The sequence below is a fragment of the Amblyomma americanum genome, chromosome 2, assembly GCF_052857255.1.
Source record: "Amblyomma americanum isolate KBUSLIRL-KWMA chromosome 2, ASM5285725v1, whole genome shotgun sequence".
In the NCBI taxonomy this organism is placed as follows: domain Eukaryota; kingdom Metazoa; phylum Arthropoda; class Arachnida; order Ixodida; family Ixodidae; genus Amblyomma; species Amblyomma americanum.
In genome coordinates, this window is record NC_135498.1 from 105,032,283 (window position 1) to 105,050,113 (window position 17,831).

A 17,831-nucleotide genomic window follows, 5' to 3' on the forward strand; every position below is an offset into this window, starting at 1 on the left:
CGCGGCGGCTCAGTGGCTAGGGCGCTCGACTACTGATCCGGAGTTCCCGGGTTCGAACCCGACCGCGGTGGCTGCGTTTTTATGGAGGAAAAACGCTAAGGCGCCCGTGTGCTGTGCGATGTCAGTGCACGTTAAAGATCCCCAGGTGGTCGAAATTATTCCAGAGCCCTCCACTACGGCGCCTATTCTTCCTTTCTTCTTTCACTCCCTCCTTTATCCTTTCCCTTACGGCGCGGTTCAGGTGTCCAAATATATATGAGACAGATACTGCGCCATTTCCTTTCCCCAAAAAACCAATTATTATTAAGTTGAGCTCTCGCCCCACAAGTTGCGTCTTAACGCCTCTTCACCGCAGAGCACGACACTGCCGACACTGTGGCCAGACGAAATGTAGAGTTCTTGTTCTTAAGTGAGGTTTTCACTGCAGGCAAACATGGGAACGTTGATTAATCGAAGAGGTATTCGTGGGAAAAGATTTTCTTAACACTGCCGGGGCGGCACATGCCCAAGTGAGCTAGTTGTTCGGTGTGGTTCTGTTGTAGTCAGTCATTCTTGTCAGCGCCATGACAGACTTAAGTACCAGCATAAGAGCTTGTGAGATGCCGATCTGAAAGTGACCAGAACGATCCGCTGTTGAGACAATCCGCGACGCAGCAGCACCACGTGGTACCTGACCCTTGTGGCCGTCAGAGGCTTATGTCTGGTTGTTTATCGATGTGATTCTTGGTTGTATTTGACTTAATCAGTGTAATTTCTGCACTAATACTCCAGCGACAACTGCAGACGAGCCACTGTGCTGGCGAAGCACCTTCATGCGAGCGACGCACCTACGCGCGAGCGGGTCGCGTTACTCGCTGCAGCGGTGTGCACTTAATTCGCACCATAACGTGTGCTCCCCGCAATGTTATTCGGATATAAATAAAGCACTTGTGATACGCCTGCCATGCCAGCTGATCATCCCTCCTCGTGAATACCCTTGTTTTTCTTCTCTTTGCTGCCCCGCGCCAAAACGGGTCTGCTCGAACTTTGAAAGCGTAAGACGATCTCCTTTATTGCATACAATAATGCGCCGAATGCGACGCGATATCTTCAGCTCCGGCCCTATATGCACGACCACGAACGACGACCAATTGAAGTTATCTGGCCATAAGTATCGTGCCATGCCAGTTGCCGTGTTCTGCGCTGAAGAGGCGTGAAAAGAAAACTCAACTTGAGGCGCGAAAAGCCCAACTTCAAAAATTCTTTTCTCGGATTAAAAAAAAATTACCCCAATAAAAATTCCAGAAACGAAAGATAAACTGTTCTACGTAACCCGTTACTGTTTGTATTTTTGCTTTTGGCTCAGAACAGACTTTTTGCAACTTTAGTACTAATTGTTTTTACTTCGATGTACGCAGCTTAATCACCTGTAACATTTGTTAGGTACTAGACATCTTAAGAAACGAAACCGCTATTTCAGAATTTAAAACAAAAAATGACAAGAATGGTATTCTCATACTTTTTTTGCCGTATAAAGCTGCATGCTCAGAATTGTATCGAAAGCCAGAATCTGTAAATGCCAATGAAAAAAATTGTGAAGAGTTTTCTAAACATTTTAATCTTTATAATTACTGAGCAGTGCCTAGATTATCGCCTTTTCTAAATATTCGAACTGCGCTCACCTCACATTTTTTTTTGCAAAAATATTTCAGGCTTTGATTACGCACATTAGGATAAGTTTCCATGATTGTTTTCAGCAAATCGGAGATGGTTGAGCGCAATGTCTAGGACGTTTGGCATGGAATGACCCAGCAGCGATTTTTAAAAACTATTTCTAAATTATAGGATCCACACAGAGCTCCCAAATTTGACTTGGATACCCACAAAGACCACCTCAACAGATCTGTTGCACTAGCATATGGCCACTGAAATCATTTCAGGGCCCCTTAAAAACATGACATGATGTAGTGCAAAGTTGCCGCATGTCTCAAATTTGAAGAATTTGATTAAAATCCACACCCAATGAGTCGCAAGCCACCCTACAAACTAGGGCACACTTGTACAGCTTTGGAACAAGCGGGTGTTATTCATGTTGAGCAATTGTATGCTAAAGAGTATGCACAATTTTCCTCAACATACCATACAGTATGCCAAATGCTAGTGCACTCCGACTATGTGCAAGTGAAATGCCAAGCGCACTTTTTGTCCTCACAGTTTGGCTCCATCATGATTGAAGCAACTGGTCGAACACTGCCAAAAACTAAATTGGCACCTTTAGCAATGCAAACTGCTTTCTGCGACTAGCGCTCCACATGTACCTTATCTGAATTCAATTTAAGCTGAATATTGCCATCTCCATATAATTCAGCATTCTCCAGAGGCCGATGACATGCATGGCCATGAATGGAAGCGTATGATTGTACAGCAGCAATATGCATTAAGTCAAAAGAATACATCATATCATGTAACTGACAAAATACTACACCCTTTGTTTTTCTATCTATGCTCGCACTTCGTACTCTGCAACTACGAGTGTGGTTGACGTAAATTAAAGAAAAAATTTTTTTTTCAGGGTGCTGAAGTAAAGAGCTCCACTACTGCTATGGAATCAGTTTCCGAGGGAAACCTTCATTATGCAGGAGAAGACAACGTGACAACATGGAGTAACGAGAAAACAACTCTTTATTTATCATCCAACTTTCTTAAATAACTGCACAATCTGAAAGCAGGCTCCATTGACGCACTGGCGGCAGCACTTGGCAAAACAGAATCCATATAGGCCAACAGTTTGATTACACAGAGGAAGGAAGGACTGCATGGGAGGGAGACGAGGCAGAAAAATAATGGAGGAGCTCGTGCCGGATGCCGGACACTCGCGCACGCACACACACACACACACACACATGTACACACGCAAAAACTATGTACAGGCAACAGCGTGACTGATCCCACATAACTTCCCTGGAAGAAAAGCAAACACCTGCCGTCTCCACTCAAGAAACTGTGGCATAAAAACTGCAACTGGCGTGTGCTAAAGCAGCAGACACTACACACTACCTGGTCGGTGCGTCCCCAGCCTGGGATGGCTTGATTCCCGCGGTAATAGTATTTACATTGGAAAAAAAAAAAAATGCATAACAGGGGCTGAGAGACTGAGCTGCGCTGCCTGAGCTGCGGTCAAGAGAAAATGTGCTCCCACCAAAACGCTAACAGAAAACATGAGGAAAAGGAGCTGTGGCCACCCGTACCTGCTGCAAGACTTGCTGCATACGAAAAGCAGGTTTACAACAGAGGAAAGGAAGAAGAGATAAAAGAAAGGCCTGACCGCAGAGGAAGCCAAGAGGAGCGCAGTGAGCATTTTCCCCATAAAAGAAAAACTGAGGGGAGAGGGTGACATAGGCAGAGATAGGTGGGGGAGTGCTGCACAGCCCTCGTTTTTAAACCCTTGTGCGCCGTAAAGAAAGGCCCGCCAGAGTAGCAATGTCCCACTGAAAACCAAACTCCCCTCATGGACACAATGTCAGAGCCACAAATGCCCCAGCGGGGGCAGCAGAAGCCTGGGCTCGGTGACCGGCACGGGACACTGTGGCTGTGGGCCACCACAACTCTGCCAATGAGATTGAAAGAATGGCCTGCTACCGTAGAACCACGGCCTAGAATGGGAGCTGGGAGTCCCCCACTGCTTGGTTTTCGATATCCTGGATGTCCTGTGGGAAGCGTGATTGGCACCCTGCAACTCGCCTGCCGAGTTTTTGGAACCCATCCAGTGAGAGGAACAGGGCCTATGTACCTCATTACGCTGACTGCCAAGAGATAGCGGTTGACTCCTCGGAAGGAGTGGCAGGCATAGGTGCCTGTAATCAGACTGGTCTCTACGATCACCGACGGTCTGGCGGCGTCTGCGGCACGGATTCAGCATTGCAAGTGGTTGTTCTATGGTGGCGGGGCAAGGCCCGCTGTCGTGGCTGCAGCTGCCGACGCGGTAATGCACTGTGCGGCACGGTCGGGTGGCGGTTTCAAAATGCAGTGACAGAGGCGGCTGTGACGCTGTGTCAAATGACCGATGATGTTTAATGATGGGGCAGGCAGGCTCAAACTGCAGCAGGGGTGAGAGTGACACCACATTGAACGCATCATGAAGGTTAATGTCTGGTATGTGGCCACTGGTGTGGTACGTCGGATGGCTGGGTCGGCCACCATGTGCCATTCGAAATGGTGGCGACGACGAGTGAGCAGTTGCCCCCCACGGCCCGCGGGGGGGACCCCGGAAGTGGCAACGCTGCTGGCAGGAGGGGGCAGCGGCCGCATCCAAAGGGGCCCGGGTGGTGTGCGGTCAGAGGGGATGTTCCAGCCATCGGGCCACACCCCGGTTGACCAGCTCGCGATTGATGAACACGCTGGAGACCCCCTGCACCCGGTAGAGGTGCACCAGAGGGATCCCATTGTCTGCATAGCCCACTATCAGCGCCTGCAGGATCTGACCCTGGGCCAAGTCCTCAAATGTGGCGCATGCTTCCGCTGACCACACGTTGTCATCTGCACACATAACAAAGGGCCAAAGTGAACACCTAGGTGGAAAATAAGGCGAGCTGGCAATGTTGGCACGTGTAACTGCTGCCAGTCTGCCGCTGTGCTGGACAAAAGAATGCTTACAGCAATCGTTTTAAGCAGAGGCAAGCAGCCGCCAAAAATATTGCGCACCTTGAACTCAGAGTAGCACACCACACAAGTACCCAATACCAAACAAGCAGGAATAATTCAGCACACATGCAGGAGCCTTACTATGTTACAGCCATAAAATATGTAGAACGGCCAACCGCAATCACACAGCTACGGCAACATGCAAGTGCGCCTGAAGAAAGTTCAGCCACAAAATTACGTCAATGTGTGGGCGCCACACATGGAAAGCATCCAAACTACGACTTTACGCAGGCTTGTGTGAATATTCGACAATTTCAAATACTCTGTCGAATAGTAAAGTACAGTACACTCCATTTAAAACTAGCTTGAAGGGACCATAAAAATTTTGCCTTTTCAGAAGTGCCCCAGAATGCGAGCATGTCAGGTGTGTCAAAAGATTTGCGTGAGAAGAGTGAAAAAAAAAAAAGCTGCCTTGCAGTGATAATTTCAATTAGAACATTACATATGAAGTCAGATTAGCAGAGAGGGTATGAAAAAGCTCATGTCACCCTGCAGTGACCACTTTCCTTGTTTACTGCTTTCGCAATAGCCGCAAGTGCAATTAATGTGCCCAGCTGACTAGTCATGTGGTACAGCTCTGAACACTTACGACCATCTTTATCTTATCCCACTCCTTCTACAACATGGTTGTTATAAGTATAAGAGCAGGTGCACCTCACATCTTTCAGTACGCCACAGGTGACTGAACCAGCGCTGATATCTGGCCATGTCAGATTTTGGCTTCAGTCTAATTGAGTAAATGACATGTTGATTAGGAAGTGTACTCTGCGCCTGCATGGCGTTCAATTTGCCGGAGGCAATGTGCAACGTGCGACAAACGCAAGACACCAAGATCTGGTCATGTCAGCCGCATGCAGGCCGGCGCAAAGGAACCCTGGCATCCCCACACCTTCACAAGAAGGTGCGGAAAAGCTACCTTGCGAGGGTGACGATAAGCGCAGAGCTCTCTTGCTGGATACATTTTTTGAGTGAGGAAGCGTAAAAAAAATAACACTGAGAAAACAAGAGAAGTTTCAAAACAAGGTCTTACTTTATTTCTGGCAAATTAAGGCATAAAAACAAGTTCATATGGCAATCATTTAAAACCCTTCAGGCACATTTAATCACTGCCATTTTCTCTGACACACTTCCTTTTCATAGCCTCTCAGAACTCTTCAGTAATTGTGTGCTCCATGCCAGAACCCACATGCAGGCATCTTTGAAGATCCATACTGCTTTGATTAATGCTTTCTTGTCTATGGACAAATACCAATGAAATTTCACAGCCTTATCAGTTTTTCAAGCTCATTTCAAATGTGGCATTGGTTTTCAGATATTTCAATTATTTAAATTTCACTAAGATTTTCATTTATCTTCAGCGTCTGCAGGGGTACTGTACTGAAGGCAAACCTTAATTATGGCGTCTCATTCCTAATCAGAGGTATCTCCACAACAAGTCTGCCATGCAGTCTTCCTGAAGGTTTCGCATATCACAGATAACGTCAGCAACCCCCGTGTTATTAACAGCGGTCCAACAGCAGTGCAGTGAAAGCATTCGGCTGCTGTAATAATGAGTATTGCTGCACACACTGCCGACCTGTTCTATAGCCCTTTAATACCCATGTCACACGGGACTTCTTCACGGCCTTTGCCTGTCTTATTGCATTAAAGGAGGAGAACCGAAAAGGAGCAGCGGCGCTGCTACACAGAAAATCCAAAGGAGCTAGAACGCGGCCTTTGTGAGTGCCAAAAGTCACCGCTGTGTGTGAAGCGGCGCTAGTAACATTATGAAATTAAAGCAGACGGTAGCACTTCAGCTAAGAGGATAAGAGTGCTCTCGTGTATGTTTGAAAAAGTAGCTATCACGATAATAAACGAGCGTTCCGACGGTGAGAAACGGATATTTTGAAACAAAAGTTTTTTTTTTTTTTACATCGTTCCGGTAAGACCACGGTAGGCGCACTTTTCCGTTCGGCTCCTCGTGTGTGAGAAGCGTGCTTTGTTTCATATGTCCTTGTGCGTATTTAAAAAAAATTAGGTTGTGCCTGGTTAGCATGCTGCCGTAATCATGAGCGACGAACTGCAAGATGCTAGAACGAAGTGTGTAATCGCCATGAAGAGCCAACTAAGAAAAAAACGGCTAAGCGAGAAGCGCAAGCACGTGTGTGTCGATGCAGCTGCTGAAAAGCGTTCAAGTCCTTTCTTAGCAGTGTAGATGTCTTAAGTCATAGCCTCCTCTACAGTTAAGTGCACTGTAACGCAAAATTAACCATTAAAAAAGATATAAATTAGATATTTTTTTACGTTTTCAAAACTAAAAATTGCGTCAATTTTTTATTCTTTGAGCTCGCTAGCTGGCGCTGCCGTCTGGGTTGCTCCTTAAGCAACTTTAAGGCAGCTGAGGGCCGCCTTTGCGGCTACGGACCTTTTTCGCAAAGGCCTCGACGCTTTGCCGTGTAGATGCGCGTCACGCGCCTTTGGGGCAAAGGACCTTAATTCCTAAGGCCTTACAAGTGCCTGTGTGACAGGGGTATAACACGACCACTGTGCTGAAGGAAAAGCAGCATTTGCACATAGCCTCACCTTCGGCAGGCTGCACATTGGCGAGGTAGCATTCAGATGCCTGGAAGGGCAGCATCATGAAGTCACTCCTGCAAATACAGGGCACAAACCACACTTCACACAGCTGCCCACAGCGCAATGTATGCAGACACAAGACAGGAAAGCAGCAGCACAGTGCAACTTGAACAAGACAAGCTAAGCACGGGAATGTGGGAAATACTGTATTTACTCAAATCTAGGCTGGTACTTTTCTTTATTAAATCGTTTACGAAAGTCAGTGTCAGCTTAGATTCGAGGATGCGGTTTGCCCGCATCTGCTGGACACTTAACGCCATCTCGCGGCTACAGCTTGCAAAGGCTCCATTTTGCTTGCTGGCGCTGGCTTGTTTGAACGTTGTGAGCAAAGGTCTCGTCGTTCCATACTTGCTTGTGTTCGTAGCCACGTGACTTCGAGAAACGCCCGTGTTTGCGGCGCAATGGGGGCCACCAAGTGATGCCATTGCACCGCAGCTTTCAAGCGGAAAGCACTTCAAGCCTATAAGCCCAGCGCGACTTCGGCACGGACGAGAAGAATGTGCGCTGGTGGCGGAAGCAGCGGAATGAGCTCTTCAACTGTGCTTCAAAGTGAATGGCCTTCACTGGACCCAAGAGCGGGTAACACCACGAGGTGGAAAAGGATGTCGCCAACTTTATCAGGAAGCAAAGGGAAGATGCGATGCCCGTGACGATGAAGATACTACAGGCAAAGGCGACGGAGGTCGCTAACTTTCGAGCTGTCCCATGGACCCAATTTAAAGCCAGCAGGGGCTGGGTCACGCGTTTCATGAAGAGTTTCGGGTTCAGCCTGCAATGGCGGACTTCGGTATGCCAAACCCTACCGCCTGATTTTGAGGAGAAGCCGGCGGCACTTCAGGGCTTTGTGATCAAGAAGCGGCTGGAGAAGCAGTACAGTCTGGGCCAAATCGGCAACGCTGATCAAACCCCAGTGTATTTCGACATGCCTGTGGCGTACACAATCAATGAGAAGGGCGCAAAACAGGTGAAAGTAAGAACTGCAGGGTATGAGAAGCAACGTCTTACCGTGATGCTATGTTGCATGGCCAATGGGCGAAAACTGCCACCCTACCCGATTTTTAAGCAGAAAACGCTTCCATCCGGAAAGGTTTTCCCTAAAAACGTCGTTGTGCGCACACAAGAGAATAGATGGATGAGTGGTGCCCTAGTCGAAGATTGTGTGAAGACCGTTGGCAACGTCGTGCCAGGGCCTTGTTGTTCAAAAAGTCACTCCTAGTTCTCGACTCCTACCGTGGCCACTTGGCAGATGCCGTAAAGTCAGTGCTTTCGAAAGGTGGTATGGACATTGTGGTGATACCCGCAGGAATGACGAGCCAGCTACAACAGCTCGACGTTGCAAACAACAAGCCCTTTATGGATAGGTTACGGAAGCACTACAACAACTGGCTGACGCTTCAGGACCACTAGCTCACACCGACCGGGCACATCAAGCGTGCTTCGCTTAGCCAAGTGGAAAACTGGGTTTCCGCAGCATGGGAGGAAACTCCGGCCGAACTGATTGTGCGGGCCTTCCGCAAGTGCAGCGCCTCGAATGCGCTAGACGGAAGTGAAGACAATGCGCTGTGGGAGGAAGCCAGTGACAAAGATGACAGCGATGTCAGCAATGTTGATGACCACGATGAGTGAGCATTTGGCCTGCTATGACGAGAGTCCTAGTCAATGCCTTTTTTCATTCGGCTTACATTCAAGATTTCTGACTATGAATTTTGAGGGTCAGCCTAGAATCGAAGCCAGTCTAGATTTGAGTAAATACCGTAAAGAAGTGCAAACAATGGCCACAAAGGCTTGCCATGTTCAAATTCCCTTTCCGCAGCACTTTCCATTGATGGGATTTCTTTCACAGAGGAGCTGCAGTTCATACTGCAGTAGATGCATGAAAAAAGGAAAGGATGCAAAGTGATAAATGGCACCTCCAGGTATATCCTAGACACTTCTCATCTCATTCCAGTATTTCTTTAGAGTTCGATTCATGGTCCAATGAAGAGGAAAAATATACACACCTTGCAGTTTTTTTTTCTTCCGCTAACTAGATGCCCAGCCAATTACTCATGAAGATCATAGCTACAAAATGACACCATCAGCACAAAATTAGATTATAATGGTACAATTTTGGTCCTCTCACAGGTGCCAAGGTATCACGACTGCATGCGCTGTGCGAATATAAAAGCGCAAGCACTATCTGTGTTTCAGAGCCTTTTCAAACATCCCTTCGATTCCCATCAACAAAGTGGTATGCCAGGAAGCAGACCCGAGCATTTTTCAGAGGCCATAAAGCTGCTGAAAACTGTTTTGCACCATAACAATTTTAAAGGGGCACGATTCAGGTTAAAGGGATTTCTCATGCATTCATTACACTGGTGCAAAAACAATTACTAAAATCTGAGAGTATACAGAAGAATGTTAAATAAAAAATATCAGATGAAAGTACATTTCACTCAATTATTGTAGAGATTGGCAATATGCTGTGCCTTGCATGTGCACAGCAGATGCTTTCATGCAACTGTTGCCTTGGCAGGGAAGCCCACAACTGTGCATTTTGACGATGTCGGTGTTCCGCATGCATGCTGCAGAGGGTACACAACAAATGGAGCTCCCCGACATTTCCTTGTAATCCTTTCTATGTCAATGGGATTCGAAAGCTACCACTGGTTCCCATGACAAGGCTCACCTGATCTGTCGTAGCAGTGACGTGGACAGGGTCATGTAGCCGCCATAGTCGAGAAATTTGATGTCGCATTCCTCGTTCTCGTCCGAGGGAGCCACCACAAGGGCACGGAACCAGCCACCACACACTTGGGCCGCACAGATTATGCCCGCTGCACAACCAAGAGAGCAAAGGAATACTGAAAACTGCCACTTACTTGTAAAAGACAGTTATCCACATGGCATTAGAAATGGTGGATGACAGCTCCACTGCAACAATGTTCAGTGTTGCCTTGTTTGGTTAATGCTTGCACAGAACAGCAACATACAAACATTCCAATGCTTGAAAAGTACAGGCATAAAGGATGAGTAACTGGGAGGGAGGGCACGAATGAAATGGAAATATGTTACTACAGTCGGATATACAGCTGAACCTAAATATAGCAAAGTCATGCTTGCAGCCAAAAAAAATTCGTGAAATTGCGAATTTCGGTACGTCATGATTCAAATGTTGCAGCAGTCCAAAATAAAGTTACACCCCTGGTTGGTTGGCAGGTTGCAAATACAGTAGAATCTCACGATGCAATTAAGACTAATCAGAATTTTGTGATGATACAAAATTGAAAAACATACCGGCCAGTGTGTGCTACATACAATAAGTTATGATTTGGAATGATGCTAACAATTTCTCTACTCGCGGTGGACGATACGAACACGTGAACCACCGATGGGGCAGACTTGGAAATTAAAAAAAAAAAGTGTTACATCGCGAATTTCATTAAACTGAGGTTCGTTATATCGAGGTTGACTAATTCAAAAACACCATGGCAAATGCCTTTCAACCAATGGCACCGAATGTGCAATTTTCCAATGCACCATAAGATCATACTGCACTGAACAGCCACTTGGTAAGCAGAATGGCAGAGCACCAGAATACTAGGAATGCTGGTACGTTTTTATTATTTCAGCCAACAGAAAAACCATGCAAGTAGTGGAGATACCCTAAGAAATACAAAGAAACAGGATACCCTATTTTTGTGAAGGAGGAGCACCTGAGAATGCCACATTCACTGCCTACCTTCCTTGGCCAGCCACACATCTGCAATGACTTACCGACCTACATATTGTACTGTCCAAGCTTAGAGCTGTCTACAGCCGTGTCAAACAAAAAAAATAATGACATTCAGCAGCATGCGCTATGCAGCTGTTTGTGATGCACTGCCTTTGAAAACGCCATTTGGAATCAACAAGACTGGCATAATTCAGTGCAACAGCAAGAAAGACCACAGCAGTGCCACAACAATGCATGACAGGCGTATGCAGTGCTTGACAGATTATTCACTGCAGCCAGCAGTGAAGTAGTGTGCACACCTTCAACTGGATGCGGCAGGGGCGGTGTGTCGAGGCCCTGGCCATAGCAGGCCAGCATGAACTGGTCTAGCCGTGCCAGCGATGGATATGTGGGGTGTGTGGGCTGCTGGAGGAAGAAGTGGCCCGCTGTCACCAGGCTCGTCAGCACCACGTCACACGTGACGCCATCTGGCAGACGCAGCTGGGTTGGAAAGAGAAAGCAGACACAAAATTAGCCAAGAAGCCACACAAAGTGGAGAGATGCTAGATCCATTTAAAAGGTTCATGACATGGTCTACGCAGAAATCGTGCTTTTGCGTTTCAGCTACTAGCCACAATGTTATGCATACTTAAAAAAGAAGTAGGGCTATATGCATGCATTTGAGCTAGAAATTGTCAGCTCTGAGCCCCTCCCGCTGGCAACAACAGCCATATTGAAGCAGCCTGAGTGATGCCATAAACTGACGATGCCATCGTCTGCAGCAAAACTGCCGCAAGTACAGTCAGTGCGGAGCAGAGCGCGCGCCTCTGCTGCCTTTGCCCCCTACAACTTACCCCTTCACCCCACTGCAACCCAAACCTGAACAATGAACTCAGTGACTGTTAGTCTGTGTTGTCATGAACTGCGTGCCAGTGTTGCTCCTGACTGCCACACGGTTCAGGAGAACTTTTAAAAATACAGTCACAAATTACTTGCTGCACCAAATGAGCTCATATTTCGTCCAGTTGTTCCAAGATATATAGCGAACAAAATACAATAACCAGCTTGAGGCTGAAAAATGGTGTCATGAGACCTTCAACCAACTGGGTAGCATGACGAGTTCTGCTCAGCCAGCCTAAAGCAGGAATGACAACCTGGCAGGTATATTAAGTATGCACAGTTCACTGAAAACAGACCTCTGCTGAAGAGGAAACAGTGCAAGCGTCAAGTGCCTGTGCTGATCCACCACACACTCTCTCACACTAATGCAATTTCACAACAGGCAAGCTGACTAGCCAAGGCTTCCAAGTCAATGTGTGCAGACCTCTGTGAAGGCATACCTGGAGAGTTTCTGGTAAGGTGATGGTGCCTGGGTAGTGCAAAGGCTCCGCATTCACCTGGGCCAATGTCAGGTTGGGGAATGCGTGTAGCGGGAACTTTTTCCGTATTAGCTCCAACGCTGTCCGAATCTCCTCTGGTGTCCCTGCATAGGCATCAAATGCACTGCTGGTCAATCACTGTGCATCTATCCAAGCCGCTCAAAACCAGCACTGAATTACAAAAAAAATTAAATGCTTACGAAGAATGCAGCCCACTGCATGTAGAAAGAGATGCACCAGAACATTCAAGACCTAAGCGAGTGCAGTAATATTAAATGCATGTCTGCTCCACACTGCGCATAGTACCACACCATGCAAGCAGCATTTGATGCCTAATGCGCCAATACTGCAATCACAAAATGCAGCCTAACCAAAGATTGCCCACACTCTCATGCAGCAGTGATGGCAATGTAAGCAGTTATACAATGAACCAAAAAGTCTGTTGTTCACTGAGAACTTGGGCCAGAGAAAGAGAGCAACTAAATGGCCACAATTCATGGTTGACGGGATAAGAATGCCGGTGGTGGTCAACCATGCCTGATGTAAACATGGCTCAAAATTTCCAGGTAATGCACGCAGTCATTGCACACAATCTAGAACACTGCAAATTCATCTGTGAGTGACTGATCTAGCACAACAAAATTCACTCCTTTGACATACAGAAAAATGAAACGCTCAACCAGAACGAAAACATCATGGGAATGTACATTACTGGTTGCACTTAATAACTGAAGATAACCTAATTTTCACAATTTTCAATCGTATAAAAAGCCGTTGCAGTGCACACTACCAAGAAACCGCAACTCTACTGCAACAGTTCATATTAAAACAAACCAAGGAACACGGAAGTGCAGAACGGAAAGAGAGCAGCAAAAACATTCACACACAAATAAGGAGCTGGTTAAAGAGCCAACTTCAGCTGCACTAACAAAGGCAACTGCACCAGTGCCTGTAGCCATTCAGACAAATGACTGCAAGAAATCAGAACGGCTAGTCAACGCAGCAGCACAAAAGATGCTGCACCCTACGCTAGCAGTGGGTATGGGATATGCGCAGCTAATCAAGAAGTAGTTTTCCTTCTGCATCCTTTAGAAAATGCATTCCTTCATGTGCAGAGGGCAGTGCAAGATCAGTATTACTTTTACTGGTGATACTACGAGGACGTACAGGAGTTGTAGGTAGGTGGCAGGCAACAGGCAGGGAGAAGCGTATAAAGGCAAATCACACATGAAGTCACACAAGAAATGAGGAGTGAGGCTTGACAGGCTGTGCAGTGCTACACAGCAGAACAGGCAATTCAGTGTGATCAGTGAGCCAAACTCATTATGATGTCTTGCTGAACAAACCTTCTCCTTCAATTCAATACACTACTATGGGATGAGGGAAAGCGCGCTGTGATGGTATGAGTTCGATGACTGTGCACACGCACCTTCGATGGAGCAAATCTTGAGCTTGGATGTGAAAGGATGCTGGTGGACGTATATGCGCGTGTTGGAGCGTGACTTGATGGCAGTCACATTGCGGCCTCCCTGGCCAATGAAGCGGCCACACAGCTCACGTGGCAGCTCAAACTCGTACGTGCGTGGCAGCTCTTCCTCAGGAGAAAGGTTCCCCGCACCGCCGGCCGCCTCGCTGCCACCGTGGATGTCACTGCCACCCTTGCCACTGTCGCTCGAGCCCTGCACCCCAGGAGCGAGACTCCAGCTCAAGAGAAGCTCACAGCAAGTGTTCAGGAGGTGGAAAAAAAAAAATCAAGAAGAAGGCTTTGATAGTACTTAAGATGATGTGTGGGGGGTAAAAAAAAAAAGTCACAAATTCGCTGCAGATGTGCTCGAGCATTTTGGCCACTCAGAACCCTGTAAACATGGCTAAGAAACAATAGGTGATTGGCCATAGACGTAAGAACCCCCCCCCCCCCCCCCCCACCCCACTCCCAAAAAATTCAGAGCGCCTTAAAATTAAAACCGCAGTTTATTCACCTGAGCAATATATCCTGCTGTTAGAAATAAAGTTCATTTACCTATTACCTAAATTTGGTTCAGTCCCTGCCATCCTTTCGTTTTATTTTTTGGGAGGTGGGGTGGGGGGTAAATTAAAGCCAATACACAGCGGGAAGGCACTAATTACAACTAAGCCATCAGTCGTCCATCACTGAAAAAATGCGACAGTTGCCACGGGAATGCACAGGGTCATTTTTTTCTCAGCTACAAGCATGGCAAGGTTGGCCTTAAGTGCACTTCTAGCTATGCAAAAGAATAAGTAGCACATACAAATAATTTACATCGCTCCAAAATATGTGCACTTGAGGGTTTTACACATGGCGGAAATTGTTCAAGCAACGATCAGTCGTTTTAAAAATTACGTTACGAGGGCCGAAACGTCACTTTTAAAACGATTGGTCGGTGCTTGAAAAATTTCCGCCATGAACAAACCCGACCAGACTGGTTTGTCAAACCCTGGATTTCAGTGTTTTACACTAGAATGCAAACTCGAAACCCTGGTTATTTGGTCAAAGCATTTAGTTGCTCAGCACAGGCAAAGCATTAAGACAACACTAGCTATTTCTAGCCAAAAGAAAAGGTTTTTCCAATGATGAGCATACACGAAATTTACTATAAAGCATGGCAACGGACTTTCAAATAAGTAGTCAAGGGGTTGCTCTATCACGTGTTTTTTGTAGATGCACATGACACTTAAAACAGACAATTTCTGGTGACAAAACCTGTCCACACGAATACGCTGCAGAACATGTCCAGGACTCGATAAAAAAGCACCAGTTGCGACATGAAGGGTCCTAAATTTGTCCGCAGGGCAGAAACCACTGCTAGCTTTGCACACTTTCAAAAAAATGCTAGTGCACTTCATATAAAAAATGGAGCACTGCATCTGAAAAGGATATGTCTCCTCCGATTCTGCATTTTTGTGCACGCAACAACCAGGAAGAGGAATGTGGACTACAGAGCTTCAGCAACGCATTCGAGAAACTGGAAGCACCACATTACAGGCTTTCTGTCTTGTACACCAATCATCCTACCCTTGCTGCGCAAGCAGCTTTCCACTTTTCCCCCACCGACTTTCATGCAACCAAACTGTCTGCATTCTCAAAACATGCTATAGACTGTTCTAAATGACACCCAGCAAAGCTCAAAGGAGCATGCAAGCGCACAGCCCCCAGCTACCAGTGCGCAATCCAATACTGACGAGGTGCACAACGAAACATTTGTAACCTGTGCGAAAGGAATGAAACAAAAAGTAAATGCTCCAAGGCACCTAAAATGCCTTAAAAGGATGCTAAAGGTAACTAAAACTAACCATATTCTATGCATTCACAAACCAAATCATCTTACTAGTTCTGCACACACAAGAAAACTTTTCCATATATACAAAATATTTGAAGGATATGCAGTGCTGACCTTGCAGCTGCAAATATTAGCTGCATTATTAGCAGGCACTGTTTCATAAGGCCTTTCTATTAATGCAGCAGGGGCAACAAAGCAATACGCCCAATATAATCTCCAGGTCAATGCACTTGCAAGAAGGAAAGGAACAGAATGAAAATCGTCTACATTAGAAAAGAAAAAGCCATATATTCCTGTTCAACAATTTCGTGTGTTTGCAAACTTGCTCCCATCTCGCGTTATTCGCCCCAAGGCACAACACAGTGAAAGCAACTTGGACACAAAGCAAGATTCATGATCCCACAGCACTTTCATTACAAATTCAAACTTTTCACACCATACACACAGCCAATGTCATCCAAGTATACAAGGTACTCATTATACGCTAGTCAAACAGCTCGCCAGCATAACACACAAGGATTTTTCAACAATAGCGAATCGTATTTTCTGCCCCTTCATTTTCAGGTGAATGGGCAAGAAAGTGTTGCCAAGCTTCGTTAACTCACTTCTCAAGATGCTGCTGTGAAAACGTGTTTCCCTTAGACAGTGCTCGACGATGCAGAAAACTGGAGGCATCAAAATAGCTACCACGGGCCTATTCTAGAAAGGCGCTGGTCATGTGACCTAGGTTGTTCGATCACACATGCATTTAAAACTTGCAAATCTTCAGGATCAGGCTTCATTTTGGGTCAAGTGCATATAGCAGCTGTCTGAAGTGAGCACTCCTTGGCGCGACTGCATGACTGAATCATCCATTATTGCCTCGTGCTTCACAAGACCTGCAGTGCATTTGAAGGAGCGACTCCCCAACAAACACTCTCTTCTTTAGTTTTCATGAAAGCTGTGAATGCTAATGGTATGCATATCAGCAGAATGGGGGAATACATGGCAGTTAAACGTTACTTCACTGCAACTGAAATAGTTTTTTAAAACTTGCCTTTTTAATTGGCATAAACAATGCTCCTAGCTAGCTCAAGAGGCCTGAAATAGCTCCAAATGTTGCTCATAAAAAAAATCCCCAATTCTGCCCAGCATTAGTGAACAGGTTCCTGTGAACGCATCAACACCGAGTATATATACCAAGAAATGGTGTGCTTTAACTATACAAAAAAAAAGACAAACCAAAGAGAGGCAGTGTGTCACACAAAAAATTGTGCTGTTGATGCCAGTGGGTAGAATGATGAGGGCTTTCGTTTTTTAGAATGTGGGATTTACAGAACAGGAGCACTGACACAGAAACACATTCAATTTTTTTTTTTTTCAATCAAGATCAAAACGTGAGGTAAAGGAAAAATAGATAAAACACAGCCATATTTAAACTGGGTGAATGCAAACTTAGTGAGCGCCAGGTCACTGTCCCCAGGACTGGATAACAGTGACTCACAGTGGCAAGAAGCAAAATCAACTGTTGTTCAAGTGATTAATGAAGGAGCTTTGATGCACTTTAGAAAAAACATGTACATGGCAGCACCCCTTATTACAAGGTTGTGCTCAAGGATAAAGCTAAATAAGCACCAGCAGGAAGCTTCAATGCATGTCCTCCAACGTTACATGTGCAACCATATGGTGGCTAAGGTTACTACAACCGTTTGGAAACAGATCTTTTAAGATTTCACACACTTTCCAAGCTGCTTATCCTTGCTGTCAGGACCTTCAGAAAGAACAGCTTCAGTTCTGGAACCCCCCACACAAATGGAATGGAAACAAGACTTTTCAGCAGGCACTGAGGTATCAGAAATTTTTGTTGCATTTAAAATAGCAGTTGAATGAAGTAGCACTGAGGCAAGATTTTCAATATTTGCTATCACAAATATTTCAAAACCTAGTTGCATATTATGATCTTGTCATGTCAATGCGCACATTTATGGCATTTGTATACATTCTTGTCATGTCAATGCGCACATTTATGGCACTTGTAATACATGCATTTGAACAGTGCCTTTGTTCTGCATACCGTATTATCAAGACACTAAACATGTGCTAAAGTATATTTAAACTCTTCAATTAGCAACATACGATTATTTATAAAAAACTAGTACTACCACAGTTGAGTGCCAACATCTT

The 17,831-nt window shown here is 45.9% G+C and overlaps 1 protein-coding gene across 5 annotated transcripts in view; it reads right to left on the minus strand.

Annotated features, from left to right (window-relative positions):
• Positions 1-2,643: 2,643 nt before the first annotated feature.
• The window catches only part of spoon (A-kinase anchor protein spoonbill), an 84,929-nt gene continuing 69,741 nt past the window's right edge, over positions 2,644-17,831 (minus strand). For all 5 annotated transcript variants that reach the window (XM_077655069.1, XM_077655072.1, XM_077655070.1 and 2 more), the window contains 6 exons: positions 13,799-14,048; positions 12,331-12,473; positions 11,311-11,491; positions 9,965-10,112; positions 7,243-7,310; positions 2,644-4,515 (listed from right to left, as the gene is read on the minus strand). In XM_077655069.1, coding sequence (XP_077511195.1) covers positions 4,313-4,515; positions 7,243-7,310; positions 9,965-10,112; positions 11,311-11,491; positions 12,331-12,473; positions 13,799-14,048 — 993 coding nt within the window. In that variant the 3' untranslated portion in view covers positions 2,644-4,312. The remainder of the gene's footprint in view (positions 4,516-7,242; positions 7,311-9,964; positions 10,113-11,310; positions 11,492-12,330; positions 12,474-13,798; positions 14,049-17,831) is intronic.